The sequence below is a fragment of the Puma concolor genome, chromosome B3 (assembly GCF_028749965.1).
Source record: "Puma concolor isolate L17-30 chromosome B3, mPumCon1.1.hap2, whole genome shotgun sequence".
NCBI classification, from domain to species: domain Eukaryota; kingdom Metazoa; phylum Chordata; class Mammalia; order Carnivora; family Felidae; genus Puma; species Puma concolor.
The window spans coordinates 26,039,569-26,065,391 of NC_141672.1; the positions used below are offsets into that span (position 1 = coordinate 26,039,569).

General features: G+C 39.1%; 2 protein-coding genes across 2 annotated transcripts in view; one reads left to right on the forward strand and one right to left on the reverse strand.

Annotated features, from left to right (window-relative positions):
• SNW1 (SNW domain containing 1) overlaps positions 1-17,199 on the forward strand; it is a 33,241-nt gene extending 16,042 nt beyond the window's left edge. Inside the window, exons 4-14 of the mRNA XM_025919081.2 lie at positions 1,182-1,277; positions 1,372-1,478; positions 2,420-2,524; positions 3,669-3,738; positions 4,428-4,493; positions 6,159-6,275; positions 7,331-7,472; positions 11,454-11,550; positions 13,769-13,886; positions 16,259-16,422; positions 16,503-17,199. Coding sequence (XP_025774866.1) covers positions 1,182-1,277; positions 1,372-1,478; positions 2,420-2,524; positions 3,669-3,738; positions 4,428-4,493; positions 6,159-6,275; positions 7,331-7,472; positions 11,454-11,550; positions 13,769-13,886; positions 16,259-16,422; positions 16,503-16,701 — 1,281 coding nt within the window. The 3' untranslated portion in view covers positions 16,702-17,199. The remainder of the gene's footprint in view (positions 1-1,181; positions 1,278-1,371; positions 1,479-2,419; positions 2,525-3,668; positions 3,739-4,427; positions 4,494-6,158; positions 6,276-7,330; positions 7,473-11,453; positions 11,551-13,768; positions 13,887-16,258; positions 16,423-16,502) is intronic.
• Positions 17,193-25,806, reverse strand: SLIRP (SRA stem-loop interacting RNA binding protein). The gene is made up of 4 exons (XM_025919884.2): positions 25,656-25,806; positions 21,885-21,943; positions 17,758-17,865; positions 17,193-17,305 (listed from the first exon to the last, which is right to left on the reverse strand). The coding sequence occupies exons 1-4, from the start codon at positions 25,750-25,752 to the stop codon at positions 17,234-17,236; spliced, it is 336 nt and encodes a 111-aa protein (XP_025775669.1). The 5' UTR covers positions 25,753-25,806; the 3' UTR covers positions 17,193-17,233.
• Between the last annotated feature and the right edge of the window lie 17 nt (positions 25,807-25,823).

The following is a 25,823-nucleotide window of genomic DNA, read 5'->3' on the forward strand; positions in this document are numbered from 1 at the left end:
AACTAAGAACAACACTATTTAAGGCCCAGAATTTGGGAATAGCATGTTGTGTTTAAAACAAACAAACAAAAAAACAAAGAGCTGATGTGATTGAAGCATAATAAATGAGGAAGCAAGAGGTATGGGGGAGATTAAAGGTGTAGGCAAAGCCAGGTCAGGTCTTATAGGCTATGAAGTGTTTTTTGTTCTGCCATTTGGAATAAGAAATTAAGAATAGCCAGCATTTCCTTTAAGCTATTTTTAAGGAATGTCCTGGTAGAATGCAGTTATTGATAGAAGACTTTGGCTTATAGTAGTAATTTTTGAAGGTCTCAAGTACCTGAGAATTGGGTTTTCTTTTATAATCATTAGTTGTTCTTTATATGTGTATCAAAAATTCCCTACTAAAGCAGTAAAATCTAGAATGCTGTTTATTTGCTAAATTCTCAGTACTTCTTTTTTTCAATAAAGTCTGCCATGTAAGTTTTTATGAAAGTATTTGAAAAGTATAGGTGGACACAAAAGTAAGTGATACTCTATTTGTCAGGGGCCTACTACATCAGTGTCAGCTTCATAGAGACTTGGGGAGCCCAGTAAAAATTCTGGCCTTTGTAAATTTGGATAATGAATATAAGTGGTGTATGTAGAATATATTTTTACTCCCCCCCCCCCCCAGAAGAAGTGTTCTGGGTTTTTTGACCATGACACGTGTTCATTACTTAGTCTGTGAATAGAATTGCTGTCAGAAAAGACAAACATTATTAAGTAGGGTAAGGTCAATGAAATTTTCCAGGCCCAGTGAATTTGGAAATTATTTGGTAACCTGACTTAAATTCTGATGAGTTTGTAATCCAAGATAATGGTGCAGTAGGCAATTTATATCATCATTAATTTCAAGTCTTAGTGAGTCTCAAAAATAGGGATTACTGATGCATAAGATTTTGTTGGCACAATGTATTTGGATACTGACTTGATTAGAAGATCTCCAATAATTTAAATGCATGAGGTCAAAGGAAAATTATTAACTTATATAGCTGGGGCAGTAATTTGTGTATATATTTTAAGCTTCCTTGGTTTTAAAATCTAAAAGACAAAATCTGTGTCCTAAATTTATAAGTGTGCTGACTTCTGAAATGACTTAATGAGGTTGCTTCTTCTCATTCTCTGCTTTTCTTGATCCTGCTTGTGTTTGAACATTTTAGGTCATTTATAGCAAGTACACTGACCTGGTTCCCAAGGAAGTCATGAATGCAGATGACCCAGACCTGCAAAGACCTGATGAGGAAGCCATTAAAGAGGTAACTGGGCATTGATACATATATAATTATTTTAGATGGCTTTTGACGTCTTTATTAGCTTTCAGACAACTCATTGCTGTGTTTCTTATTTCAGATAACAGAAAAGACAAGGGTAGCCTTAGAAAAATCTGTATCACAGAAGGTTGCTGCAGCCATGCCAGTCCGAGCAGCTGATAAACTGGCTCCTGCTCAGTATATCCGGTATGATCTTGCCTGGAAGTCTTACTTTCATGTTGGACTAGATTGGGGTTGGGGGTCCTGGTATTCCTTCACTATCCTACTTAGTCACAATTAGACAAGCAATTTTTTGAAGAATGACTTAAAGTCTGTTGACTCTGCAGACTCTTGAAAGCAGAATTTTTTAAGATATTTTTGAAGATATTAACTATTATGTTGTTCTCAAAATATATTTTTTTGTTTTTAGAAATTAACAGTTACTTACAGCATGTGACCCAAACCACAAATACTATTTTAGTTTCCCATTTATATATAATAAGCATCATATATTTATATAATATTTTCATAATGATATAATATTAGTATATTGGTAATGTCATAATTCATTATATAATAGTTATATAACATGTAATAATAGAATAATAGTAATGTACTAATATTTATATAATGATAGGCATATTTATAATACTTATAAATTGTGAGGGATTTCATTCAACTAAATCTTTGTGTAGAGAGATGATTCACATGTATAGGAAAATTCAGAGCTTATAGGGCTGCTACTATTATTCTTCTCTGTTTTACAACCCATGATTAGTCAGGAACTACTAATTCTAAGTTGCCTGCTGAAATATGGGGTGTTTCTTCCTCAAACGCAGACTTACAAAATAGGTACCATTTTCTAGACCTCTTACCTGTGAAATTGAACACCATGCCTTCTGTGGTGGAAAATGGACAAGGATAGATTATTTGCAAACCAATATGACTCTAGTTCACATTTTGCTTATAACTCATAATTGCTGTTCTCTTACCTCCATTGCTGTCTACTCTACCTAAATATTTTGTAATTTTCTATTAATACTTTGTGAAAGGAATTGACAATATAGTCTAACCTAGGATTATAACAGAAGGAAATAACCCATTGAGCTTGAACTAGTTACACCTTTAGTTTCATCTGCATTCTTCAGATACACACCATCTCAACAAGGAGTGGCTTTCAACTCTGGAGCTAAACAGAGAGTTATTCGGATGGTGGAAATGCAAAAAGATCCAATGGAGCCTCCACGGTTCAAGTAAGTAGATGGCCTGTAAGAATAAACCTCTATTCGGGGTGCCTGGGTGGCTCAGTCAGTTAAACGTCCGACTTCGGCTCAGGTCATGATCTCACGGTTCGTGGGTTTGAGCCCCGCATTGGGCTCTGTGCTACCAGCTAGGAGCCTGGAGCCTGCTTCGGATTCTGTGTCTCCCTCTTTCTGCCCCTCCCCTGCTCATTCATTCTCTCTCTCTCTCTCTCTCTCTCTCTCTCTCTCAAAAATAAATAATAAAGATTTTAAAAAATTAAAAAAAAAAAGAATAAACCTCTATTCTTAAAAAAGATATCAGAGGAGAAAAATGTCCCAAATGTCCATCAGTAAGTGAGTGGATAAATAAATTGTGGGACATCTATACATGGAATACTATTAATATTAAAATGGAATAAATAAAAAAGAATAAACTTAATACATGAAATAACATGAATGAATCTCAAAATAATTATGCTGAGTGAAAGAAGCCAGACAAAAACAAATACATTCTGTATGATTCCATTTTTATAAAACTCCAGAAAATGCAAACTAATCTGAGGTGACAGGAGGTAGATCAGTGCCTATGGTGAAGGAGGGGAGTACAGAGGTGAGGGGAGGAATAAGAAGGATAGGCAAGGAGCATGCAGAAACTTGGAGGTGATGAGTGTGTTTGCCATCTTGATTGTGATGATGGTTTCACAGGTGTATACTTGTGTCAAACTTAAACTGTTCATTTAAATATTTATAGTTAATTGTATGTCAGGTGTACCTGTTATTTAAGAAAACTGTTATTTAAAAAGAAGAAAAAAAGTGGGGGTGCCTGGCTGGCTCAGTTGGTAGAGCACGTGACTTGATCTTGGTGTTGTGAATTCGAGCCCCATGTTGGATGTGGAGCCTACTAAAAGTATATTACTCTATGAGATGATAATGATACTGTGGAGATGAAGGTGGGTAATGATGATGACAAGGTTGGCTGTGTTTAACGGTTGTCGAAGCTCAGTGACTGATATATGATAGATGGGCATATATTATACACTCTCTTTTTTTATATATTTGAAGCTTTATAAAAATGGGAGGGGGAGACTTGAGACATATTAGCTAAAATGGAAAACTGTGTAACACTCTCTGGTTTTGCTTTGATTTTATCCTTCAGGATTAATAAGAAAATTCCCCGAGGACCACCTTCTCCTCCTGCACCTGTCATGCATTCCCCTAGCCGGAAGGTAATCTTTGCTGTAGTCTAACATCTTTTTTTGTATTCATGATTATTAATTTTATACATAACCTTCCATAGAACAAAATCTAGGTGCCTATACAGGTACATTTTGCCACACTTACTACTTTTTTAAGTTATCTTTCAAGATCAAATGGGGAGCCACTCAGGGCTATAATTTGTAGGTAGTTCCAGAGTGTGTAAGAGAACGTATGTGAAATGTTAGCTATTAGTTTTCTTGTTGTTAGCCTAACCCCTGCTATTAATGGAATGAACAGGGTCTGCTATTTGACAAGCAGAATATTGTCATAGTTATAAGAAGTAAGTGCCTGGGATTAATAGGCCCCTGATAATCTGAGTGGCATTTTTTAGATATGATTTATTATCCAACTAAAAGAACAAGTTTTCATCTCAAAGAAGTCATGTCACTTTAAATATGGAAAAATACTAACCATTTATAATAGTCAAAAATAATGTATAGATTATTTTCCATTTTTTTATATTAAAGTTACTACTAGAATCCATGGTGAAGGAACATAGTATATAGTGCTACCAAACAAATGGAACTTTGGCCTTGGACTACATTCATTCATATGTCAGTGTATATTGAACTATCTTTGAAGAGAAACATTGCGCTTGGGTTTTTAGCTAGACTATAAATCTAAAAATGTCTCTTTTTCTGTTCTTTTGTCAACTCAGATGACTGTGAAGGAACAACAAGAGTGGAAGATTCCTCCTTGTATTTCAAACTGGAAAAATGCAAAGGTAATGAAGTTGTCATAAAATCAGTCTCCTACTTTTAGAACCTACTGGAAAACACTCAGGAAAGATGTTCAGCCTGAAAAACTTTCATTAAATCCTCACCATCTCACTTAGCTGAATGTTTTCAAAAAGGAACACCCAACTTATGTGACTTTTTTTTTTTTTGTAATGTAATAGAAATATAGTATGCCAGTCACATGAATACTATGTAGATTCTTTTAGTGAATTGTAGGTATCAGAAGCTTATAGAAAAGAAATAGGTAAATTAAAGTGACATATCAATGAATGATAGTCTTCTTTAGAAAACTGGAATTGATATCTAAAATTATTTCTGAAAGAAATCAGTTTAATAATATGACAAAAAAGAGTAATTGTTTGGATATATGCAGTGCTTTAAGTTTCAAACATTTTTTTTCTGTTTATAAGAATATATGCATAAGCTTTTTAAATCCTGTACATCTCTAAGCACCAAAGCTTGCAGGAGTCATGAAGAATCTGTACAATAATGTGAAATAAATTCTCTGATCACTATTTCCCCTTTTCCCCCAAATCACGCTTTATAATTCTATTTTTGATGGGTGATGAAGGCCACTTTAATTTGTAGATTAAATAGAACTACTTTTTTAAATTTATTTTTTATTTTTTTATTAAATTTTTTGTGTGTCTTTATTTTGAGAGAGCGTGAGCGAGTGAGTGGGGGAGGGGCAGAGAAAGTGGGAGACACAGAATCTGAAGCAGGCTCCAGGCTCTGAGCTGTCAGCACAGAGCCTGACATGGGGCTTAAACTCAGACTATGAGATCATGACCTGAGCCAAAGTAGGACGCTTAACAGACTGAGCCACCCAGGTGCTCCTAAATTATTTCTTAAAGGAAGTTATGTACTCATCCTAAAACAAAAGGGTGTACTTTGGTGTATTAGGAGTAAAGACCATGGACAAGAGTCAACATTTAGGAATCTAATCATAAATCTGGAAGAATAAAGCTAAGCCTGAAATGTCCATGGTGTTCAAGTATACTCCTTGAGTTACTGAAAATAGGATGCAAAATTTCAGAACACAGAATCTTAATTTGTCAAAATATCTTTTTTCCATTTACTAAAACTTACAGTATTCCAAGAATCTGACAAGTCATTAAAACAGTACAACACGTTAAACTACCTATGTATACTCTGATGTTAGTGATCTGTTCCACTTTTGTATGATTGGTCTATTACTTGAGGAACAACTGTTTAGCTATTTGATAGTGATTTCCTTTTACCCTAACTCATAATTATTAACATGAGAATCTTTTTGCCCTGACCTTGGGCTCTGGTATCCTACTGTCCAAGTTTAAATTTTAGCTCATCTGTTTATTAACTGTGTGACCTTGGGGACATTACCTAAGCTCCCTACCTCAGCATCATCAGCTGTGAAATGGAAACAACAGCGTTACCAGCCTTACAGAGTCACTGTGAAGGTTAAATAAGACCGCAGACATGAAGTGCTTTCAGTTAAGACTTTACACGAAGCTCTCAGTGTGAGCCTCTGCTGCTGTTTCACAATTGGGAAGAAAGATGTAAGAACAAGAACTTCAGCTCAGTGGTTGTCAAAATGGACATATTTAAATCTAACTTTAAAGAATCTGTTACCACTTTTTTATGACTGGTGATTCCTGCCTGCTTTCGCACAGGGTTATACAATTCCATTAGACAAGCGTCTGGCTGCTGATGGAAGAGGCCTGCAGACAGTTCACATCAATGAGAACTTTGCCAAGCTGGCTGAAGCCCTCTATATTGCTGATCGGAAGGTTGGTCTGTCATAATTAACGGGTGTAATGCTCTTGATCATTTGTAAATCCATTTTTGGTTACCTAAGATACTGTTTGTTTGTTCTAGTTTTATTGAGAAATAACTGACTCATCACTGTAAATTTTAAGTCCTATAACATGATGGTTTGATTAACACAAGATACTGCTGTTTTAGGTACAGTACTGGGTACCTAGAGAGACAGTCACCTGTAGCATGGATGCCAGACATGGCAGGTGCTATTTGCAGCTCTGCGCTTGGTCTCAGCCTTTGTAGACTTGTACATAGACTCCATTGCTGGCCAGCCAGCCTCCTCAGAACACTCCAGAATGGTGGTTCACTAGGCTCATCTCATTTTTAAAGACATTGTCGACTGCTATTTTTAGGTTTTACAATGTTTCTCTTTCTTTTTTTCTTTTAATAATTTTTTTTGTTTTAAATATAGATGTCTCCCAAAAGGTCAGCAAGGAAGGGCAAATAAACATCCTGATGAATTAAATGCTGTAGAAAATGGTAGTCATAATAGCAATTGTCTATTAATATTATGGCATTAATGTTATTAATATGTGACCTGGAAGTTCACATACCTCATGGCACATGTTTAAAACATAGATAAGTATACATCCTACATCACAGCAAGCACCTTTCTAAAAAATCATCTCCTGCTAAGGCTTTATCTTGAATTGTCTTGATTGATTTTGAACATATTACCAGTTTCTGCTATGTTACTGATACTGAAAATTGCTTAATTGGAACCTGGTTTAACGTAGTTTTTGGGTTGTTTCTGAGAAAGCATTAGTGAAACAGCGACTTACAAGATTTATTGGGGTCGTTATCATTTGAACCACTAAAACATTTTCCAGAGTGAAAAATCTAAGTTCGCAGTGTCTTTTAGGCAAGCTTTGTTTTAGTGGACAAGAATCTTTGTTTTAATCGGTAATAACAAATCTAAATTCTTATAACTGCTCTTTGAAGCCAGACTTCAGTCAGGGTTTTGGATGATAGCTGTGACTTACCCTCCAATTGTGTATTATTTAACATCTGACTTTACTAACAGGCTCGTGAAGCTGTAGAAATGCGTGCGCAAGTAGAGAGAAAGATGGCTCAGAAAGAAAAGGAGAAACATGAAGAGAAACTTAGAGAAATGGCCCAGAAAGCCAGGGAGAGAAGAGCTGGGATCAAAACCCATGTGGAAAAAGGTATGACATTCTCTTTACTGAGTTGAATTTACATTGTGAACATTTAGAGACTCGCCATTGTTTTTACTGCATAGAAAACTAGTACACACCTATAAAAATGTAGACATTTCAGAAATAATATAGAAATGAAACAATAACTTCTGCTTTACTGAGCTGTAGCAGTAGAAAATAAAGAATATATATTTGAAGATGGGCCTTCAATGTAGTATGAGACTACATTGGAATTTTTTTTTTTAATGTTTTATCTTTGAGAGAGAAAGAGCACGAGCTGGGGAGGGCAGAGGGAGGTAGACACAGAATCCGAAACAGGTTCCAGGCCCTGAGCTGTCGGCACAGAGCCCGACGCAGGGCTCAAACTCACGAACTGTGAGATCATGATCTGAGCTGAAGTTGGATGCTTAACCAGCTGAGCCACCCAGGCACGCTTGGAATTTTTTTTTTTAAGTTTGTTTATTTATTTTGAGACAGAGCGTGCACATGCACATAAGTGGAGGAGGGGCAGAGAGCAAGACAGGGAGACAACCCCAAGCAGGCTCTGCAGAACTTGATGCGGGGCTGGAACCCACAAACCGTGAGATCATGACCTGAGCTGAAGTTGGACACTTAGCCAACTGAGCCACCCAGGTGCTCCTACACTGGACATTTTTAAATTAAATTAAAAATCATTTAAAATTGCATATTATGGAGTGGTCAGGTCATGATCCCAGGGTGATGGGATTGAGCCCCATATCAGGCCCTGTGCTGAATGTGGAGCCTGCTTAAGATTTCTTCTTTCAGGGCACCTGGGTAGTTCAGTTGGTTGAGCCTCTGATTCTTGATTTCTGCTCAGGTCATGATTTCACGGTTCATGAGATCGAGCCCTACATTGGGCACCATAATGACAGCATGGAGCCTGCTTGGGATTCTCTCTCTCCTTCTCTCTGCTCCTCCCCCAGTTCACACATCCGTGCTTTTTCTCTCTCTCTCTAAATAAGTAAATATTTTAAAAAAGAAAGTTTCTAAGGGCACCTTAGTGGCTCAGTTAAATGTCTGACTTCAGCTCTTCAACTCAGGTCATGATCTCATGATTCATGAGTTTGAGCCCCACATCGGGCTCTGTGCTGACAGCTCAGAGCCTGGAGCCTGCTTCAGATTCTGTGTCTCCCTCTCTCTTTGCCCCTTCCCCATTTGTGCTCTGTCTCTCTCAAAAATAAACATTAAAATTTTTTGAAAAAATGAAATAATGAGGGGTAGCTCAGTTGGTTAAGTGTCAGACATCGGCTCAGGTCACGATCTCACAGTTCATGGGTTTGAGCACCACATTAGGCTCTGCACTGGACAGCTCAGAGCCTGGAGACTGCTTCAGGTTCTATGTCTCCCTCTCTCTTTGCCCCTTCCCCACTTGTGCTCTGTCTCTCAGAGGTGAATAAATATTAAAAAAAATTTGTTTTCAAATAATCAATCCTAGACCAGTACAATTATTCATTCCTTCAATGCATATTGAGCATCTACTATATGCAGGGTTCTCTTCTAGACACAAGGTTTTCAGTTAAATTGAGAGTATAGCAGTGAATGTAAACAGACCAAAAAAGTTAATTATCATTACTAGATAATTAATAACAATAGCATAATAATAATCTCTATGGAGAAAAATAAAACAGGCAAGGAGGATAAAAGTACCAGAAGGAAAGGATAGTCAGAATGGACCTGACTTCTTAGATGATAACATAAGTAAGGAAGTGAGTCTTACTCTGCGGAAAAGCATCCCAGACAGAAGGAACAGCAAATGCAAAGGCCCTGATTTGGGAGTATACTGGGTGTGTTAAAGAAAAGCAGGGAGGCCAGTGTAGCTGGACTGGAGCACGCTGAGTAGTAGATGAGGTGTCAGAGTAGTTAATGTAAATACGAAGACTAATGGCCAGATCATGGGTGGCCTTTTAGCCATTTTAAGGACATGGCTTTTACTTCAAATAACAAGGGAAGCATTTGAAGGGTTTGAGCAAAGCAGCACACTATGCCATATATGAGCAGGCTGTGGAATGGGCATGTGGAGGAGCAGGGAAACCATTTGGAGGGCTGTTGCAGTAATCCAGATGAGAGATAACGAGAGGTAGGGAAAACATGGTCGGATACAGATGTGTTTTGAAGGGAGAGCCATCAAAATTTGCTTATGTGTTACGTAGAGGTATGAGAGAAGAAGAGTCAGGGATTATTTCCAGAACTTCATGAGCAGTTGGGAGGGATTGAGTTTCCATTTACTAATATTGGGAAGACTGCAGGGGAAGAGGTTTGGGAGGGAAAGATTAGGAGTTTAGTTGTAGACATGTTAAGTTTAAGATAGAGGTGTCAGGCAGGCAGTTAGATATAGGAGTCCAGAGTTCAGCTGTAGAGAAAGAACCAGGATTATAAGTAGTGATCCATACCCTTGAATCATATATGAATGACTTAATAAGGCAAGTTATAAAAACCTGCTTGTTGTACATATACTTAGCCACGGAAGGTAATTAGAAGATTTTCCCTGTATCTAAGTTCTCTACACTGGTGAGGATAAGAAGGCACAGAATGATTTTTGAAGAATTAGTTAAAATTTTGACAAATGTGTTGCCAGATACTAATAACTAACGTTTATTGAGTGCTTATTATGGCAGACACTACTCTGAGCACTTTACATGTACTGCCTTATATACTCCCTCCAGCGACCCCATGCAGTGGTTGTAGGACTGTCACTGTTTTACAGAGGAGACTAAAGCTCAGAGTGGTAGAGTAACCTGCACAGGGTCATATTGCTAACCTGTCATAGGAACAGGATGTGAATCCAGACAGGCTGGCTCCACAAAAGCACATGCTCACACTGTGTCCCTTCAGACTGGAGAGAGAAGAGAAGGTGAAGATAGACATAAACACCATAGGTAGAGATCAAGACGCAGCCAGCTGTGGTGGACCACAAGCAAAAGATTCTTTATTCAGCCAGTCTTTGAAAATACAAGGGTACATTTACACATAATTTTTTTTCCTGAAATTTTAATATGACAATTTTAATTATTTTTTATTTTTTATTTTTTTTAGAGAGCGAGCAGGAGAGAGGTACAGAGGCAGGGTAGAGAGAGAATCTTAAGCAGTCTCCGTGCTCAAGGGGAGCCCAACACGGGGCTCAGACCCATGACCCTCGGGTCATGACCTGAGCTGAAATCAAGGGTCAGTCGGTAAAGCCTTCAACTCTTGGTTTCAGCTCAGGTCATGATCTCGAATTTTGTGGGTTCAAGCCCCACATCAGGCTCTGTGCTGGCAATGTGGGACCTGCCTGGGATTCTGTCTCTGCCCCTTTCACGTGATCATGTGCGCACACGTGCTCTCTCTCCCTCAAAATAAGTACATAAACTTAAAAAAAACACACACACAGAAAAGTTGAAAGAATTATACAATGAACAACCATATCTCCACCACCTAGATTCTACAGTTAACTTTTTTTTTCACAATTAACATTGCTAAATTTGCTTTATTACCTGTCTACCCATCTGTATCCACCGTCAGTTCACCTTACAACTTTGATGCATTTCAAGTTAAGTTAAAGACATCATCAGTATACTTTTACCTGTTAACACTGCAGCTGCATGCATAATTACGGAATTCACATTCAAAAATTAAACAGGGGCGCCTGGGTGGCTCAATCAATTAGGCAGCCGACTCTTGATTTCAGCTCAGGTCATGATCTCACATTCGGGAATCGAGCCCCAAGTCAGGCTCTGCGCTGAGCATGGAGCCTGCCTGAGATTGTCTCTCACCCTCTCTCTCTGCCCCCCACCCCCCGCAAATAAGTAAATAAACTTTAAAAAATTAGATCAATACTGTTGGATTTAAATTAATTGCAAGTAAGTTAAAAGGGTTGAATGTGACTATAAAGAAATTCATGGAATTTTCTGTCGTAGGTTAAAGAATATTCTCTGGTTCCAGATATTAATGGGTAACATAGTGGTGAAGTAATTTTCAACTCTGTTCACACAGAGGATGGGGAGGCACGTGAGAGGGATGAAATCCGGCATGATAGGCGAAAAGAAAGACAGCATGACCGGAATCTTTCCAGGGCAGCTCCTGATAAGAGGTAGGTGCTATTTGAGATAAATACGAATTATGAGGAGTGGCTTTTCTGAACCTTTTAGAGAGAAGGTTTAGTCCACTGGGCCCAGTTTTACTTCTCTGCCTTTCCTTTTTAGTTTGATAACTTACTAGATCAGCACTATTTTCTCACACCAAACTATTTACTTTTTCTTAGAAGAAGAATTGACTGTCCCTGGAAGTAATCCTTTCTTATCACCCTGTAGATGTATAGAATAAGCTAGAATTGCGAATGACAGAGGGATATAGAAAACGGAGTTCAGATCATCTTTGTGAAGGTAGTAGATAGGACTGTTCTGGTCTGTTCTTTTCCTATTTTAAATGGTGAGACCAACATTATGTGCCTATTCCTCCAGGCAGAGAATAAGCTTCTGTACTTTTTAAAAAATTATTTTTTTAATGTTTATTTTGAGAGAGAGAGCGCACACGTGTGAGTTGGGGAGGGGGCGGGGGGTGGGGGGGAAGAGAGAGAATCCCAACCAGGCTCCTTGCTGTCGGCACAGAGCTTGATGTGAGGCTCAGTCTCATGAACCGTGAGATCATGACCGAAGCCTAAGTCAGAGTCGGATGCTCAACAAACTGAGGCACCCAGGCGCCCCAAAGCTTCTGTGCTTTCATTGAGATACTCCTACATGCAGAGGACCGTCCCGAGTACGGTGGCAGATAAGAGCAGATTTTCTGAGAAGTGAAAATCAGCCTCTTCTCATGAGCAGTTCTATTAAAATTCAAAGACAGAGCTACCATGTAAAATTACTTGGGAAAATGGACCAGAGCACTGTTAATAAGTACAGACCTGCGTGAAACAAACAAAATACTTGCATGGGGACTTGGGCTAAAGTAGGGATTGGTAAAGTGTATGGTTCACCAAAGGCTGAGGCCTGAATTCTGAGTGAGGGTTAAAAACAACTATGAAACATTGTCTTTCCATATGAGCAGTTTTCCACACTCTCATCATTTTGTGAGCTATTGATAAAATCCATTTTTTTTTCAAGTCATGTACTAAACATGAAAAAGAAGATTCCTGCTGGTGGTGGTCTTTGTTATTTAATGGCATAGCTCATCTCCCTGGGTAAGTGGAGCCCTGGAGAAGCAGAAAATCTGAATTTCAAATTGTGGATAATAGCGGTGTAGAAGAGAGTGGAATGAAATGTGAAAGTGCACAATTAATGATACTCTTGCTCTGAAATTCCTAAGCTGTAAAAAATTAAAATGGCTCTGTAGATAAATTGGGCCCTTAAAAACAGTAAAAGTGGTTATGAGAATTGATAATGTAGAAAGACTGTAAACTTATGACTGGGTGAAAATTAGGTTGTCTATAGAAATCATTTTAAGACTTGAGTTTCAGGCCACCTGGGTGGCTCAGTTGGTTAAGCATCCAGCTTCGGCTCATGATCTCATGGTTCATGAGTTCAAGCCCAGCTTCAGTCTCTGTGCTGATAGCTCAGAGCCTAGAGCCTGCTTTGAATTCTGTGTCTTCCTCTCTTTGCCCTTCCCCGGCTTCCACTGTCTCTCTCTCTCTCAAAAACAGTAGCGCTCTGTCTCTCAAAAAAAATAGATTGACAGACCTGAGTTTCTGGTAAAATAAGTGATGACAGTTACCATGGTTTCATTATGATATAGATTGCATACATACTGAAACAACAGGGGAATTAAGATAATCTGAATATTGAAAATCATACTGAGTAATCCAGTCATTGATATGTTTTTCTCAAAATTCTTATAGGATAAAATTACTAAATGTGGTTCAGGTAAAGAACTGATTCTGGCTTACTGACAGTGATTCATATGATACATCTAATTTGCATCCAGTCCCCCCCCCCCCAACCCTCGCATAATAGCAAATATAGACTAGCAATTTTCTATCTCAGCATGCTCTGTTAGGTGATTTCTTTTCTTTCTTTCTTTTTTTTTTTTTTTGTAAGGTGATTTCTTGTATTAAACACTTCATGTCTAGAGTGAGTCTCTTGACAGTTCTTTTCATTGAACAGAAAGGCCTGATTGTAAAACCCCACCTCTTCTAATAATCACATCTCTGAAGTGCTGTAAGGACTGCCAGCCCAATTATGCATTATCAGGGAATATATGTTCACAAGATCTGAACAGGATATATTCATTAACTTTGCTTCTGAGATTGGTTAGGCTGAAATTGAAATTCAGCTTGTCTGTGAAGAGTTTTCAGTTAGCAACATTATATTTCAAAACAGGTCAAAACTGCAGAGAAATGAAAATCGAGATATCAGCGAAGTCATTGCTCTTGGTGTACCCAATCCTCGGACGTCCAATGAAGTTCAGTATGACCAAAGGCTCTTCAACCAGTCCAAGGTACAAGGAATTTAGAAATAGCATGTCTTAAGTGTTGATATGAATATAGTCCTCAGGGAAAAGAAAATTAACGTATCATAGATTTGGATCAATCTAAGTAAGGTATGCTGGCATAATGAGAGAAAAATATTACAAGTTATGTGTTATAACTTAGCTGCTTTATCTTATTTGATCTTTGATGCAAGTAAGATGAAACAACTCTGATTTTGCCCTCTTACAGTTGGCTAAGATGTAAGACACTAGTAGAAAATGAAAGAAATTAGGTGATTTAAAAAAAACCTAATATATTGGTCTTTTATTTCTAAAATAGACCCAGTGTCCTACAAAACTATCTCTTTTGGTTTTTTGTTGATCTTTGAAAAAAAAAAAAAAAACAACAACTTTTTAATGCCGTAGAATCACATAAACTTGAGATCTTTAAAAGATGAAGCTAGGGGCGCCTGGGTGGCTCAGTCGGTTAAGCGTCCGACTTCAGCTCAGGTCATGATCTCGCGGTCCGTGAGTTCAAGCCCCGCGTCGGGCTCTGTGCTGATGGCTCAGAGCCTGGAGCCTGCTTTCGATTCTGTGTCTCCCTCTCTCTCTGCCCCTCCCCCGTTCATGCTCTGTCTCTCTCTGTCTCAAAAATAAATAAACATTAAAAAAAAACTGATATAAAAGATGAAGCTAAAAAACTAAATTTAAGTGCTAAACTAGCTATCAGGAAATCTGATTCCTAGAAGCTATTGTTATCAACTAGCTAGGACACATTAGGACTGAAGAAGTATCTTTATGTTTTAATCTACCCAACATTGATTATTTACAGGCATAAGACCTTTAGATCAAAGATAGATGTGCTTTGCCCTCAAGGAACCTTCAAGTCTACTGGAAAAGACATATATGTATATAAATAAGGACAAGGCAGACTGTAATAAAAATATAGACATAGAAATAAAGTTCTACTGGGATATGGAACAGAAAAGTTTATTGACTCCGAGGCTTCAGGGAGATTTGAAGGTAGCATTTGAGTAAGTTCTTTTAGTTTAATAATTTATTAGGTACTTTTTTACATTCCTGGCATTGTTCTTTTACTTGTATTATTTCAATCCTTTAAAAAACCCTATGACTTCATACTATTTGTTACAACCTCTGTATGTTTGAGACACATACAGGTTTAGCTGGAAACTGATAGAAGATTAAAACATGGGCTGTCTTGATTTCAAAGTTTATGTTCTTAAACACTATGCTGTGGTAATTTACCAGGCTGAGCAAAGGGGTTAGGCATGAAAATTTCATGTAAGTAAATATTTATGACTGTCACCTCTTACAAGCTTAAGCTTAAGTTATTTCAAAGTTGTAATAAAAATTTTCCTAACAAAGGACATCCCGTATTAAGGAACCATTCAAATATATGAAGCAAGTTCCTTGTTGTCTTAGGATTTTCATTAAGAGCCTCATTGTCTCTTGCTATAATAGTGATTGTTCTTGGAGTGCCTGGGTGACTCAGTTGAGCATCTTGATTTCAGCTCAGGTTATGATCCTAGGGTCATGGGAGCCTGCTTAAGATTCTTGCTCTCACCCTCTGCCCCCTCCCCAGCACATGTTCTCTCTCTCTTAGATAGAGATAGAGATAGAGATAGAGATAGAGATAGAGATAGAGATAGAGATAGAGATAGAGGGAGGGAGGGAGGGAGGGAGGGAGGAGAAGATAGATAGATAGATAGATAGATAGAGACAGACAGGCAGGCAGGCAGGCAAACAGTGATGTTCTCAGGGAGTTAAGGGGTGTGACATTTATCCTAAACAATTTTTTTTATGTTTATTTATTTTTGAGAGAGAGAGTGAAAATGGGAGAGGGGCAGAGAGACAGGGAGACACAGAATCCAAAGCAGGCTCCAGGCTCCAAGCTGTCAGCACAGAGCCCAATGTGGGGCTTGAACCCACAAACCGCAAGATCATGACCTGAGCCAAAGTTGGACACTTAAGCAACTGAGCCACCCAGGTGCCCCAATTCTAAATGAAATCATACAGGGATGCCTGCCTATACAGCATGCAACTCTTGACGTCAGGGATGTGAGTTTAAGCCCCATGTTGGGCATAGAAGTTACATGATAAATAAATCAGTGAGTGACATCAGGTAAATGGTACTTGACCATTCTTTCATCTTTTTGCCATTGTCTGTAAAATTGAAATTGTCAAGTACCTGTTTATACTACTATCCCCCAATTTTAATGACTACTTCACTAAAGTAGTCAGACTTGTTAATTAGCACTGTATTTAATCTAAGGACCAAAGGTGGTAAGAATGAAAATTTACGGACTTTTTTTAATGAAGATCATTTTAATTTGCAGTTCAGATTGCTGAAAATGTGAACTTTTAATGTCCTTGTTCCACAGGGTATGGACAGTGGTTTTGCAGGTGGAGAAGATGAAATTTACAATGTTTATGATCAAGCCTGGAGAGGTGGTAAAGATATGGCCCAGAATATTTACAGGCCCAGTAAAAACCTGGACAAGGACATGTATGGTGATGACCTAGAAGCCAGAATAAAGACCAACAGGTACCAAGGCAGACAGCTCAGTCTCACTGTTTGCACTAGTGAAAACAAAGTGGTTCATAGTCCTTTTTCTTTTTCCCTAGATTTGTTCCCGATAAGGAGTTTTCTGGTTCAGACCGTAGGCAGAGAGGCCGAGAAGGACCAGTTCAGTTTGAGGAAGATCCTTTTGGTTTAGACAAGTTTTTGGAAGAAGCCAAACAGCACGGTGGCTCTAAAAGACCCTCAGACAGCAGCCGCCCCAAGGAACATGAGCATGAAGGCAAGAAGAGGAGGAAGGAGTAGATACACCGTTCTTCAAAGTGAATGAACTTTTGTCCATAACCCTAATGATGCAAGTCAGATGGGGAAACACTTTGTAAATGGCCAGGATAAAAACCAAATCTGGGTGTCAGACCCCAGCACTACTTTTTATTACGGGAGTAAGGGGGGGGGGGTGGTGGAAAATTCTTTGAACTATTTAGTTTTTTTTAAAGAGTGGGTTGTGTTTGTGTTTCTCCTACCTTTTGGCATTTATAGAACATACTGCTCCACACATGAAATTAAGACCACTTCCTTTTGTGTGATGTTAGTACTTTGGGGATAATATTTTGTGTAAGAAGGACTGCTGATGAATACAGTTGCCCCAATCACAGTGAGTAGAAGGATGTTCACATACTAGAACTGTCCTGCCAAATGACGCCTGCCCCTCCTGAGCTCGGTTTTCATTTGGAGTGGGGAAAGCAAGCTCTTGCTTGGTGCAACTACTTGTTTCAAATAAAAACATTTAGGCAAAATTTTCAATTTTGTTTACTTTATTTAATAGGTAGTAACAGTCTCAAAAATGTTTTTCTTCATCAGATGTTTGATCCCCTTGCAAAATTTTTGGTCTTTGAGCTTGAATGTGGAGCTAAGAAAAATCAAATAAGCATTGTAAGGAAAGACACTATCTGCAAAAACATTACGACTGACTGAAAACTGCCACTTTAAGACTGCCTTTTTATTATGGAGTCAGCAGCTAGAAGTCAAGAGGATGTTATTTGTTCCCTGCTCTTAAAACTAAATCGGTTTGACCCAAGGTTGCATGGTAAGTGGAAAAGCCAGGATTTCAACAACAGTCTCCCTACCTTGTAAGTAAGTTCCCACTGCTCTATGTTAGATACACCTTGCTAACCATTAAAGGGTCTTCCTGTACTACCCTCCCCAGACATTTTAGAACTGGCACTCTCCCACCACCACCATTCTTTAACCAATATTAAGGAAACCTTAGTTACAAATCTCCCAAAGGCCTTGTCATTCCATAGTTTTGACCTACTGACCGATATATAGAAAGCTCACGACATTATACAGAAAAATATTTACCTTTACTCCATCAATAATATGATTTTCTTGCTGTAGTGCATTCTGAAGTTCTTCTTCTGAAGAAAACTGAATCCAACCCATACCTCTGTGAAACCCAGTCTCTTTGTCCTAAAAATTCAAAATTTAGGAAGAGATTAATCATGAACTTGAAAAATGTTTCCATGAGCTCCAAAACAAACTACCAACTGTTCATCTGCCAAAACGGCATAACAGACATTATTAAAGATGTTGAAAAACTTAGTTACCAAAGGCTTAACCGCCGTGTTAATCTTGACATTCTGCTTTTCTGATGCCACTAGAGAAGTAACATATAGGTAGTAAAGTTTCTTTGTCATTCAAGATACAAACCACACTAAAATAAGGGAAATTTTAATCACATAAATAGAGTACTCTAACTTCCTCATTTCTAGAAACTAAAAAATTAAGCCTCAAAATCTAGGTGCACTTCTGGTAATTTTGGAGACCAATTCTCATCACCACTACTACCATTATAATCACATACTCCCTATTCCTAATGAAAAATAGGAAAAAAGAAAAAATATAGACAGTATTACCCTTATTTACCTAGCTCCAGACTTCAAGGTGCTTCCCTTTGTGCATAGGACAAGAGTGCTTATCATCCAACCTATACATCAGCACGTGTGGAAAAGATTCTGGTGTGCTTCGAAGCACCCTGCTATTTAAAGACGAGGGGTGCCTGGGTGGCTCAGTCGGTTAAGCATCCAACTCTTGATTTTGGCTCAAGTATGACCTCAAGGTTGTGAGATCAAGCCTGCCTTTGGGCTCTGTGCTGGTCATGGAGCACGCTTAAGATTCTCTCTCTCTCCCTCTGCCCCTCCCCACCCAAATAAAAAGAACAGATACAAAGATGTCTATTCACTCTGTACATCATCATCAATCTTGTTACAAAGTTATGTTGTGCTCCACACCACCCCCAAACCAAATTCTTAGAAATTGCCCCCATATTTAAAAGGTGACTTTTTTTTGAGAGAGAGAAATAGTGGGAGAGGGGGTCAGATGGAGGGAGAGACAGAATCTTAAGCAGGTTCCATGCTCAGCACAAAGCATAGGGCTCAGTCCCGCGACCCTAGGATCGTGACCTGAGCTAAAATCAAGAATCTGAGGCTCAACTGACTGAACCACCCGGGCACTCCTAAAAGGTAACTTTTTAAGTATAAACCTAGACTGCAGGAAGTTTCTGGTAATGTCCCAGTGATTCACTCCTTACCTCAGAAAAATACAATTTCTCCTCTACCTCCTTATGACCATTGCTGTAAAAGCTTTACAAATTTTGTGTGTGGGGGAAGCCTGGGTGGTTTAGTCAGCTAAGTGTCCAGCTCTTGATTTCAGCTCAGGTCATGATCTCCCGGTCGTGAGACTTCACGCTGAACGTGGAGCCTGCCTGGGATTCTCTCTCACCTCTCTCTGCCCTTCCCCTCCTCACACTCTCTCTCTCTCTCTCTAAATAAATAAACATTTGAAAAAAATGTTTTGTGTTTGTGTAAAACTTAAGTACTGTGTATCTAAGATAGGAACCTGGATTTCTAACTTGAGTACATGAATTGTTTACCAGAAACTTTTTTCCTGTTACATTTTATTTAGTTTTACCAAGAATCAAAATTTTCTTTTGTTTAAATCTAAACCTGTTAACTCCAGGTCCTAAATTATATTATTTATACTTCTAAGAGGGAAATGGGAACCAAGAAAAATGTGTTACTATTTTTGGATAAAATTTTTTAATGCTCCTCAAAAAACACAAGTTTCATACTCTTTGTAAAATTGTAGTTTTTAAGCTTATAGAAACATTTTCATGTCAGTAATACATGGGCCTCATTCTTTTAATCAACTGTATAAAAAACTCCATTGTATCAATGACTATTTAATCCCATTGATAAACATTTAGGTTCTTTCTGGTAATATTACTATTTTTTTTATTTAAAGAGAGAAAGTGGGAGCAGGCGAGAGGGGCAGAGGGAGAGACAGAGAATCTTAAGCAGGCTCCATGCTCATCGCGTAGCCCAATGCAATACTCGATCTCAGAACTCTGGGATCATGACCTGAGCCGAAATCAGGAGTCAGACGCTTAACCAACTGAGTACCCAGGCGCCCCTTTCCAGTTACATTAGTGAACAATGTTGCTTTGAGCATTCTTAACCACACCATTTCTGCAGAATAAATGCCTAAAAATGGAACTGCGAGATCAAAGCAAATACAAATTCTGGATTTTGATTTTACCAAACTATCCTTCAGAAATGAAGTAAACTTCTGAGCAATTTCAGTGCCAGCTTCCCTACACCCTCACTAGCACTAGATAGGAGGTATCTATTAGATCCTTGGAAAGCAACAAACATTAAGAGTTAAGAATTTAAATTTCTTTAAGTTGATATTTTACCATAGTCTTCTCAGTGTCAGGAAAAAAGGGGCAGCTTTAGTGAAGCACCTGTAAACTTTGTGTGTACTCACATTACACCATCAAAAATCCAGTAATTCTAGAAAGCCCACAGAAAAATACAGCCCAGAATAAAGCAAAACAAATTGATAAACTGATTTCTAAACCTTCCTTAGAAAGCAAAGGAGGGGTGCCTGGGTGGCTCAGTTCGGGGAGCATCTGACTTCGGCTCAGGTCATGATCTCATAGTTCGTGAGTTCAAGCTCCACGTCAGGCTCTGTGCTAACAGCTCAGAGCCTGGAGCCCGCTTCAGATTCTGTGTCTACCTCTCTGTCCCTCCTCTGCGTGTGCTCTGTCTCTCTCTCTTTCAAAAATAAACATTAAGGGGCGCCTGGGTGGCGCAGTCAGTTAAGCGTCCGACTTCAGCCAGGTCACGATCTCGCGGTCCGTGAGTTCGAGCCCCGCGTCAGGCTCTGGGCTGATGGCTCGGAGCCTGGAGCCTGTTTCCGATTCTGTGTCTCCCTCTCTCTCTGCCCCTCCCCCGTTCATGCTCTGTCTCTCTCTGTCCCAAAAATAAATAAAAAACGTTGAAAAAAAAATTTATTAAAAAAAATAAACATTAAAAATTTTAAAGGAAATATAACAAATATAAAAATACTAAAAGAAAAAAGGCATTCAACTTAATAAGGATAAAGATTAAAACAGATATTCTCTACCAGTTGAAAAAAAAATTTTTTTAAATGTTTATTTATTTTTGAGAGACCGCATGAGCAGGAGAGGGGCAGAGAGAGAGGATGACACAGAATTGGAAGCAGGCTCCAGACTCAGCTGTCAGCAGAGAGCCCGACATAAGGCTCAAACCTATGAACCATGAGATCATGACCTGGGCCAAAGTTAGACACTTTAACTGACTGAGCCACCCAGGTGCCCCTCCACCAATTAATTTTCAGATAAAATCATCCTTTAGTATCAAGTCCTTACTATAATACTGGAGTGGGCAGAATTCAAAGATGGTCCTGTGATCTACACATGTCCCACCAAGTTACCCTCTGTATAACCCCCTTCCCCTTGAGAGTGTGTGGGACCTGTGACATGCTTCTAACCAAAAGAATATGGCAAAAATGATGGGATGCCACTCCCATGACTATGTTCTAAGACGAACTTAACAGACTAGACAGAGAAACTCCTCTGCTGACTTTGAAGAAGTAAGCTGCCATGTTGGGGGAGCCTACAGACCTCCCAGGTAACAAGGAACTGCAGGTAGTCCCTACAAGCTGAAAGCCAGCAAAAAGGTAGATACCTCAGTCCTACAGTTCAAAAAATGAATTCTGCCAACAACCTGAGGGATCTTGGACATCAGTCTTTCCCAGCTGAGCCTCTGATGAGACCAAAGCCCCAGCTGACACCTGGCCTGCAGCTATATGAGACCCTGAGCAGAGGGCCCAGTAAGGCTATGCCCAGGTTCCTGATCTGCTGAAACTGTGGATAACATATGTTTGTTGTTTTGAGTCCTTATGTTTATGGTAATTTGTTATGTGCAGGATAAGTTGGTTTTTTTTTTTTACTTTTTAATCAGTATCACCCATAATTTTATCCATAAAGACTCTGATGAACAGCTTTACTTCATTAGAAAGTCATACAAGTTGATATGTTTTGACAAAAACTCAAGAATTCGAGGATAAAATTTGAGGATCAAGAATGAAAGGATAACTTTTTTTTTTTCAAAGAGAATACTTACAAAAGGTATGATGCACTTTCGTATATGGCCAAACTGTGCAAAGTGTTCTCTCAGCTCACCTGTATAGGAAGAGAAAACATGTTAAAAGTAGTTCATGTATTTTGGGGTACCTGGCTGGCTTAGTCGGTAAAGCATGTGACTCTTGAAATCGGAGTTGTGAGTTCAAGCCCCACGTTGGGCACAGAGATTACTTAAAAACAAACAACAAAAAAGGAGTTAATATATTTTGTATCTTTCATCCTAGATTGTAGGTAGAAACCAAAAGTGGGCCTAGAGTTCCCAAACATTTTGTGAACAGGAGCTACTTTGCATTTCCTTGAAGCCTTAAGATTTAGGAAGCAGCTATGGTACTGACTACAGATCTTCAAGTTATGATGGGGTTACAGCTGATAAACCTATTGTAAGTTGAAAATATCCTAAGTTGAAAATGCATTTAATACACCTAACCTACTGAACAACATAGCTTAGCCTAGCCTACATCATAAAAAAGTTTTTTTATGTTTATTTTTTTATTTTTGAGAGAGAGACAGAGCATGAGCAGGGGAAGAACAGAGAGAGGGAGACACAGAATCTGAAGCAGGCTCCAGGCTCTGAGCTGTCAGCACAGAGCCTGGCACGGGGCTTGAACCCATGACCTGAGCCAAAGTCGGACACTTAACTGACTGAGCCACCCAGGCACCCCTGGACTAGCCAGCTTAAACATGCTCAGAATACTTACATTAGCCTATAGTCAGGCAAAACCATCTAATGCAAAACCTATTTTATAATAAAGTGTTGAATTTCTTTTTTTTTTTTTTTTAATTTTTTTTTCAACGTTTTTTTATTTATTTTTGGGACAGAGAGAGACAGAGCATGAACGGGGGAGGGGCAGAAAGAGAGGGAGACACAGAATCGGAAACAAGCTCCAGGCTCTGAGCCATCAGCCCGGAGCCCGACGCGGGGCTCGAACTCATGGACCGCGAGATCGTGACCTGGCTGAAGTCGGACGCTTAACCGACTGCGCCACCCAGGCGCCCCTAAAGTGTTGAATTTCTTATGTAATTTATTGACTACTGAAAATGAAAACCAGAATGGTGGTTAAGGGCACAGAGTAAGTCTATGAGTTGTTTACCCTCGTAATCACATGGCTCACTGGGAGCTGCATCTTGCTGCTGCTGCTGCTGCCTAGTATCACAAAAGAGTATCATACTGCATATCACTAGCACAGGGAAAAAAAATCAAAATTTAAAGCAGAGTTTCTTCAGAATGTGTATCACTATTGCACCATTGTAAAGTCAAAAAATTGTAAATGAAACCGCTGTAAGTCAAGAACCATTTCTATAAAGCTGCAATGTACCAGATTTGGGGAAAGTGTGTGTAGGGACACACACAGATAAGTTGCTGAGTTGACTGTAGTCTTCATCCCCTGCAGAGGAGTATCTTCATCATAGTGTTAGGTGCATGGATAACAATCCTTGTGAGAAAGTCACACAAAAGACAATTTAACCGTAGTGTGTTGTTTAAGCCCTTGCCTTCCATACAGTTTACACTCAGTTAAAAAGCTGATACTTTAAAATTTGTTGAGATGACCCTGCTTACCCTTTCTGCTTTATTTCCCATTGCTGGCCCATAGTTACTCTCTAGTATAGCAAATGAAATTCTGTGTGTCCCATGGATTTCCATCTTTGTCTATCGTTATTTCCCCTTGTTATGTCGGTAATCCTATCTCTTCCTGCCTAAATTGTAATTATCCTTCAAGATCCAAGCCAAATATATCCACTGAATATTAATTTATCGGGGATCTACTCCAATACAAAACAATGTTATTATCCTGACCCGAGTCCTCAAAGATGCATAGTAATCTTAAAAATCAAAAATACATGATCTCTTCTGAACTACAGTGCTTGTACTTTCCCTGATTGATATTTCATATTACCTGGTTATTTCCCCTAGTTCATCTAAACCTCACTGCTTCAACAATTGCCTGTATCTGTTGTAAGTCTCCTCACCCTCACCACAACACCGTAACTTTCCCGAGTGTTGAGTCCACTATGTCAATAGTAATTGATACACAGTAGGGCAATATTTGATGAATGAATAAATGCCTAGTAATGCTTCAGCAACCCATAGGGACTAAATTTCTGAAGAGCTCTCCCAGTTGGTCAAATCAGTTGCCAAGATCAGGACCTCAGAGACCATGTTACTGGAGAATAAACAAAATAGTGTTAAATATACACGTTTTAAACCAGGTATTGAAAGTTCTAGAAAACATTCACTTCCAAAACAAACTAGTTCTGGAAGGTAACCCTCTTCCCAAATTACCTATAACTGTTAAGGGAAAACAGCTGCAAGCACCAAGAACAATGCCCACCACAAACACTCCTTAAATATTTGCTGAATGAATGAATGAACTGAGAGAGAATGTTTCAAAGTTGTATGTTACATAGACCCTTTGTAAGAGTTTTAAACCAACCCATTATGGTCTGTACACCTGCAACTGCAAGATGCTGATGAAATCCCTGGCCTTTACACAGTTTCATGGAGCCTAAGCAAGACATTGTACTGGCTTGATCTTCACCTGCCACATATTGAGAAAGTGAGGCACAAACTGATCTATTTTCCATTCCACTACCCACACCTGGACCACAAAAACTAAGAGGTGAGTAATCCCAGTTCCATTCTTTTCTTTAAGGGAGATGACCTGATACATGAAAACCTATAAAACTGACCGTGGATTTTTAATTTTTGGTAGGCAAATATAAAAACATTTTCTCAAAACTGCAACTGACAAAAATCAATGTTGGTGAGAGATTTCGATACTGATTACTCCCAACCCTCTATCTCCAGCCGAGGTCTCTCCCCTTGAGCTTCAATTACAGTAATCATGAAAATGATTATCATTCATTGAGCACTTATGTATCTAGCACAGGTCTAAGCGGTTTACATATAAACTCATTTTAACCCAATCAAAAATCCTATGAGGAAAGTTATTACTGACTCCATTTCACAGATGAAACTGAATTACAGTAGTGAGCCCTTTTCCCAAATTCCCTCCCTTTGGGTTGCACAACTATTAAATGGCCGAGGTGGAATTCTAACCTGCGCAGTATGTTTAAAAGGGCACTTCTCAATCTCTACACAATCTTCTCTGCCCACTTGCTGACGGAGACCTCACAGGTTTTTCTCAAACTCAACACAGTTAACCTTTAACTCCTCTTCTTTAAACCTGCTGCTTCCACATCCTAACCACGATATTCACCAACGCTAAAAACGTGGAAGTTGTTCTTCCTTTTCCGTCATTCCGTACTCTTTCCCATTCAAACCATCGCGAAAAGCCGTTGATTTTGTTCTGTTAACATAGGTGGATTTGACCCGCTTTTCTACCACTAAACTATTTCAGGTCCTCTTCTTAGGACTAAATTACTGAAACTGCCTTTTAGTTCGTCTCCCCGCCTTCAACCTTACCAGTTTGAATCCATCCTCCATACCGCAATCAAAACAGTCCCTTCTAAATCGTACATCTTAACGTTTGCAAGTAACGAACTGTTCCACCAAATCACTCCCGCAGGCAGGAGACCCTGAATACGTGCCGCAAAAGCTCAAGACGCATCCCCAATTAATTGCAAAAAAAAAAAAAAAAAAAAAAAAAAAAAAATTCTGCTCACTGGTTTGCTCAGGAGCAACAGCTCTTAATCCAGCTACCACGCTGATTCCAGCGCTCCGCCAAAAGCAGTGCTTTTGAGGATCGCTTGAGCCTCAAACTTCCGCCCCTAATACGTCTCCATCACTCACTCGAGGCTGCGGTCCAGGGAATTTTTCTGACGAAAGCCACCGGCCGGCTAGTACTAGTACGCAGCGCCATAGCGCCCCTCACCGCTGAAGCCGCCATCTTTAGATTAAGCACCTCTGTGACCACTGGTCACGACCCCGGAAGAACCTGCCGGATCCGGAGCACGGCAC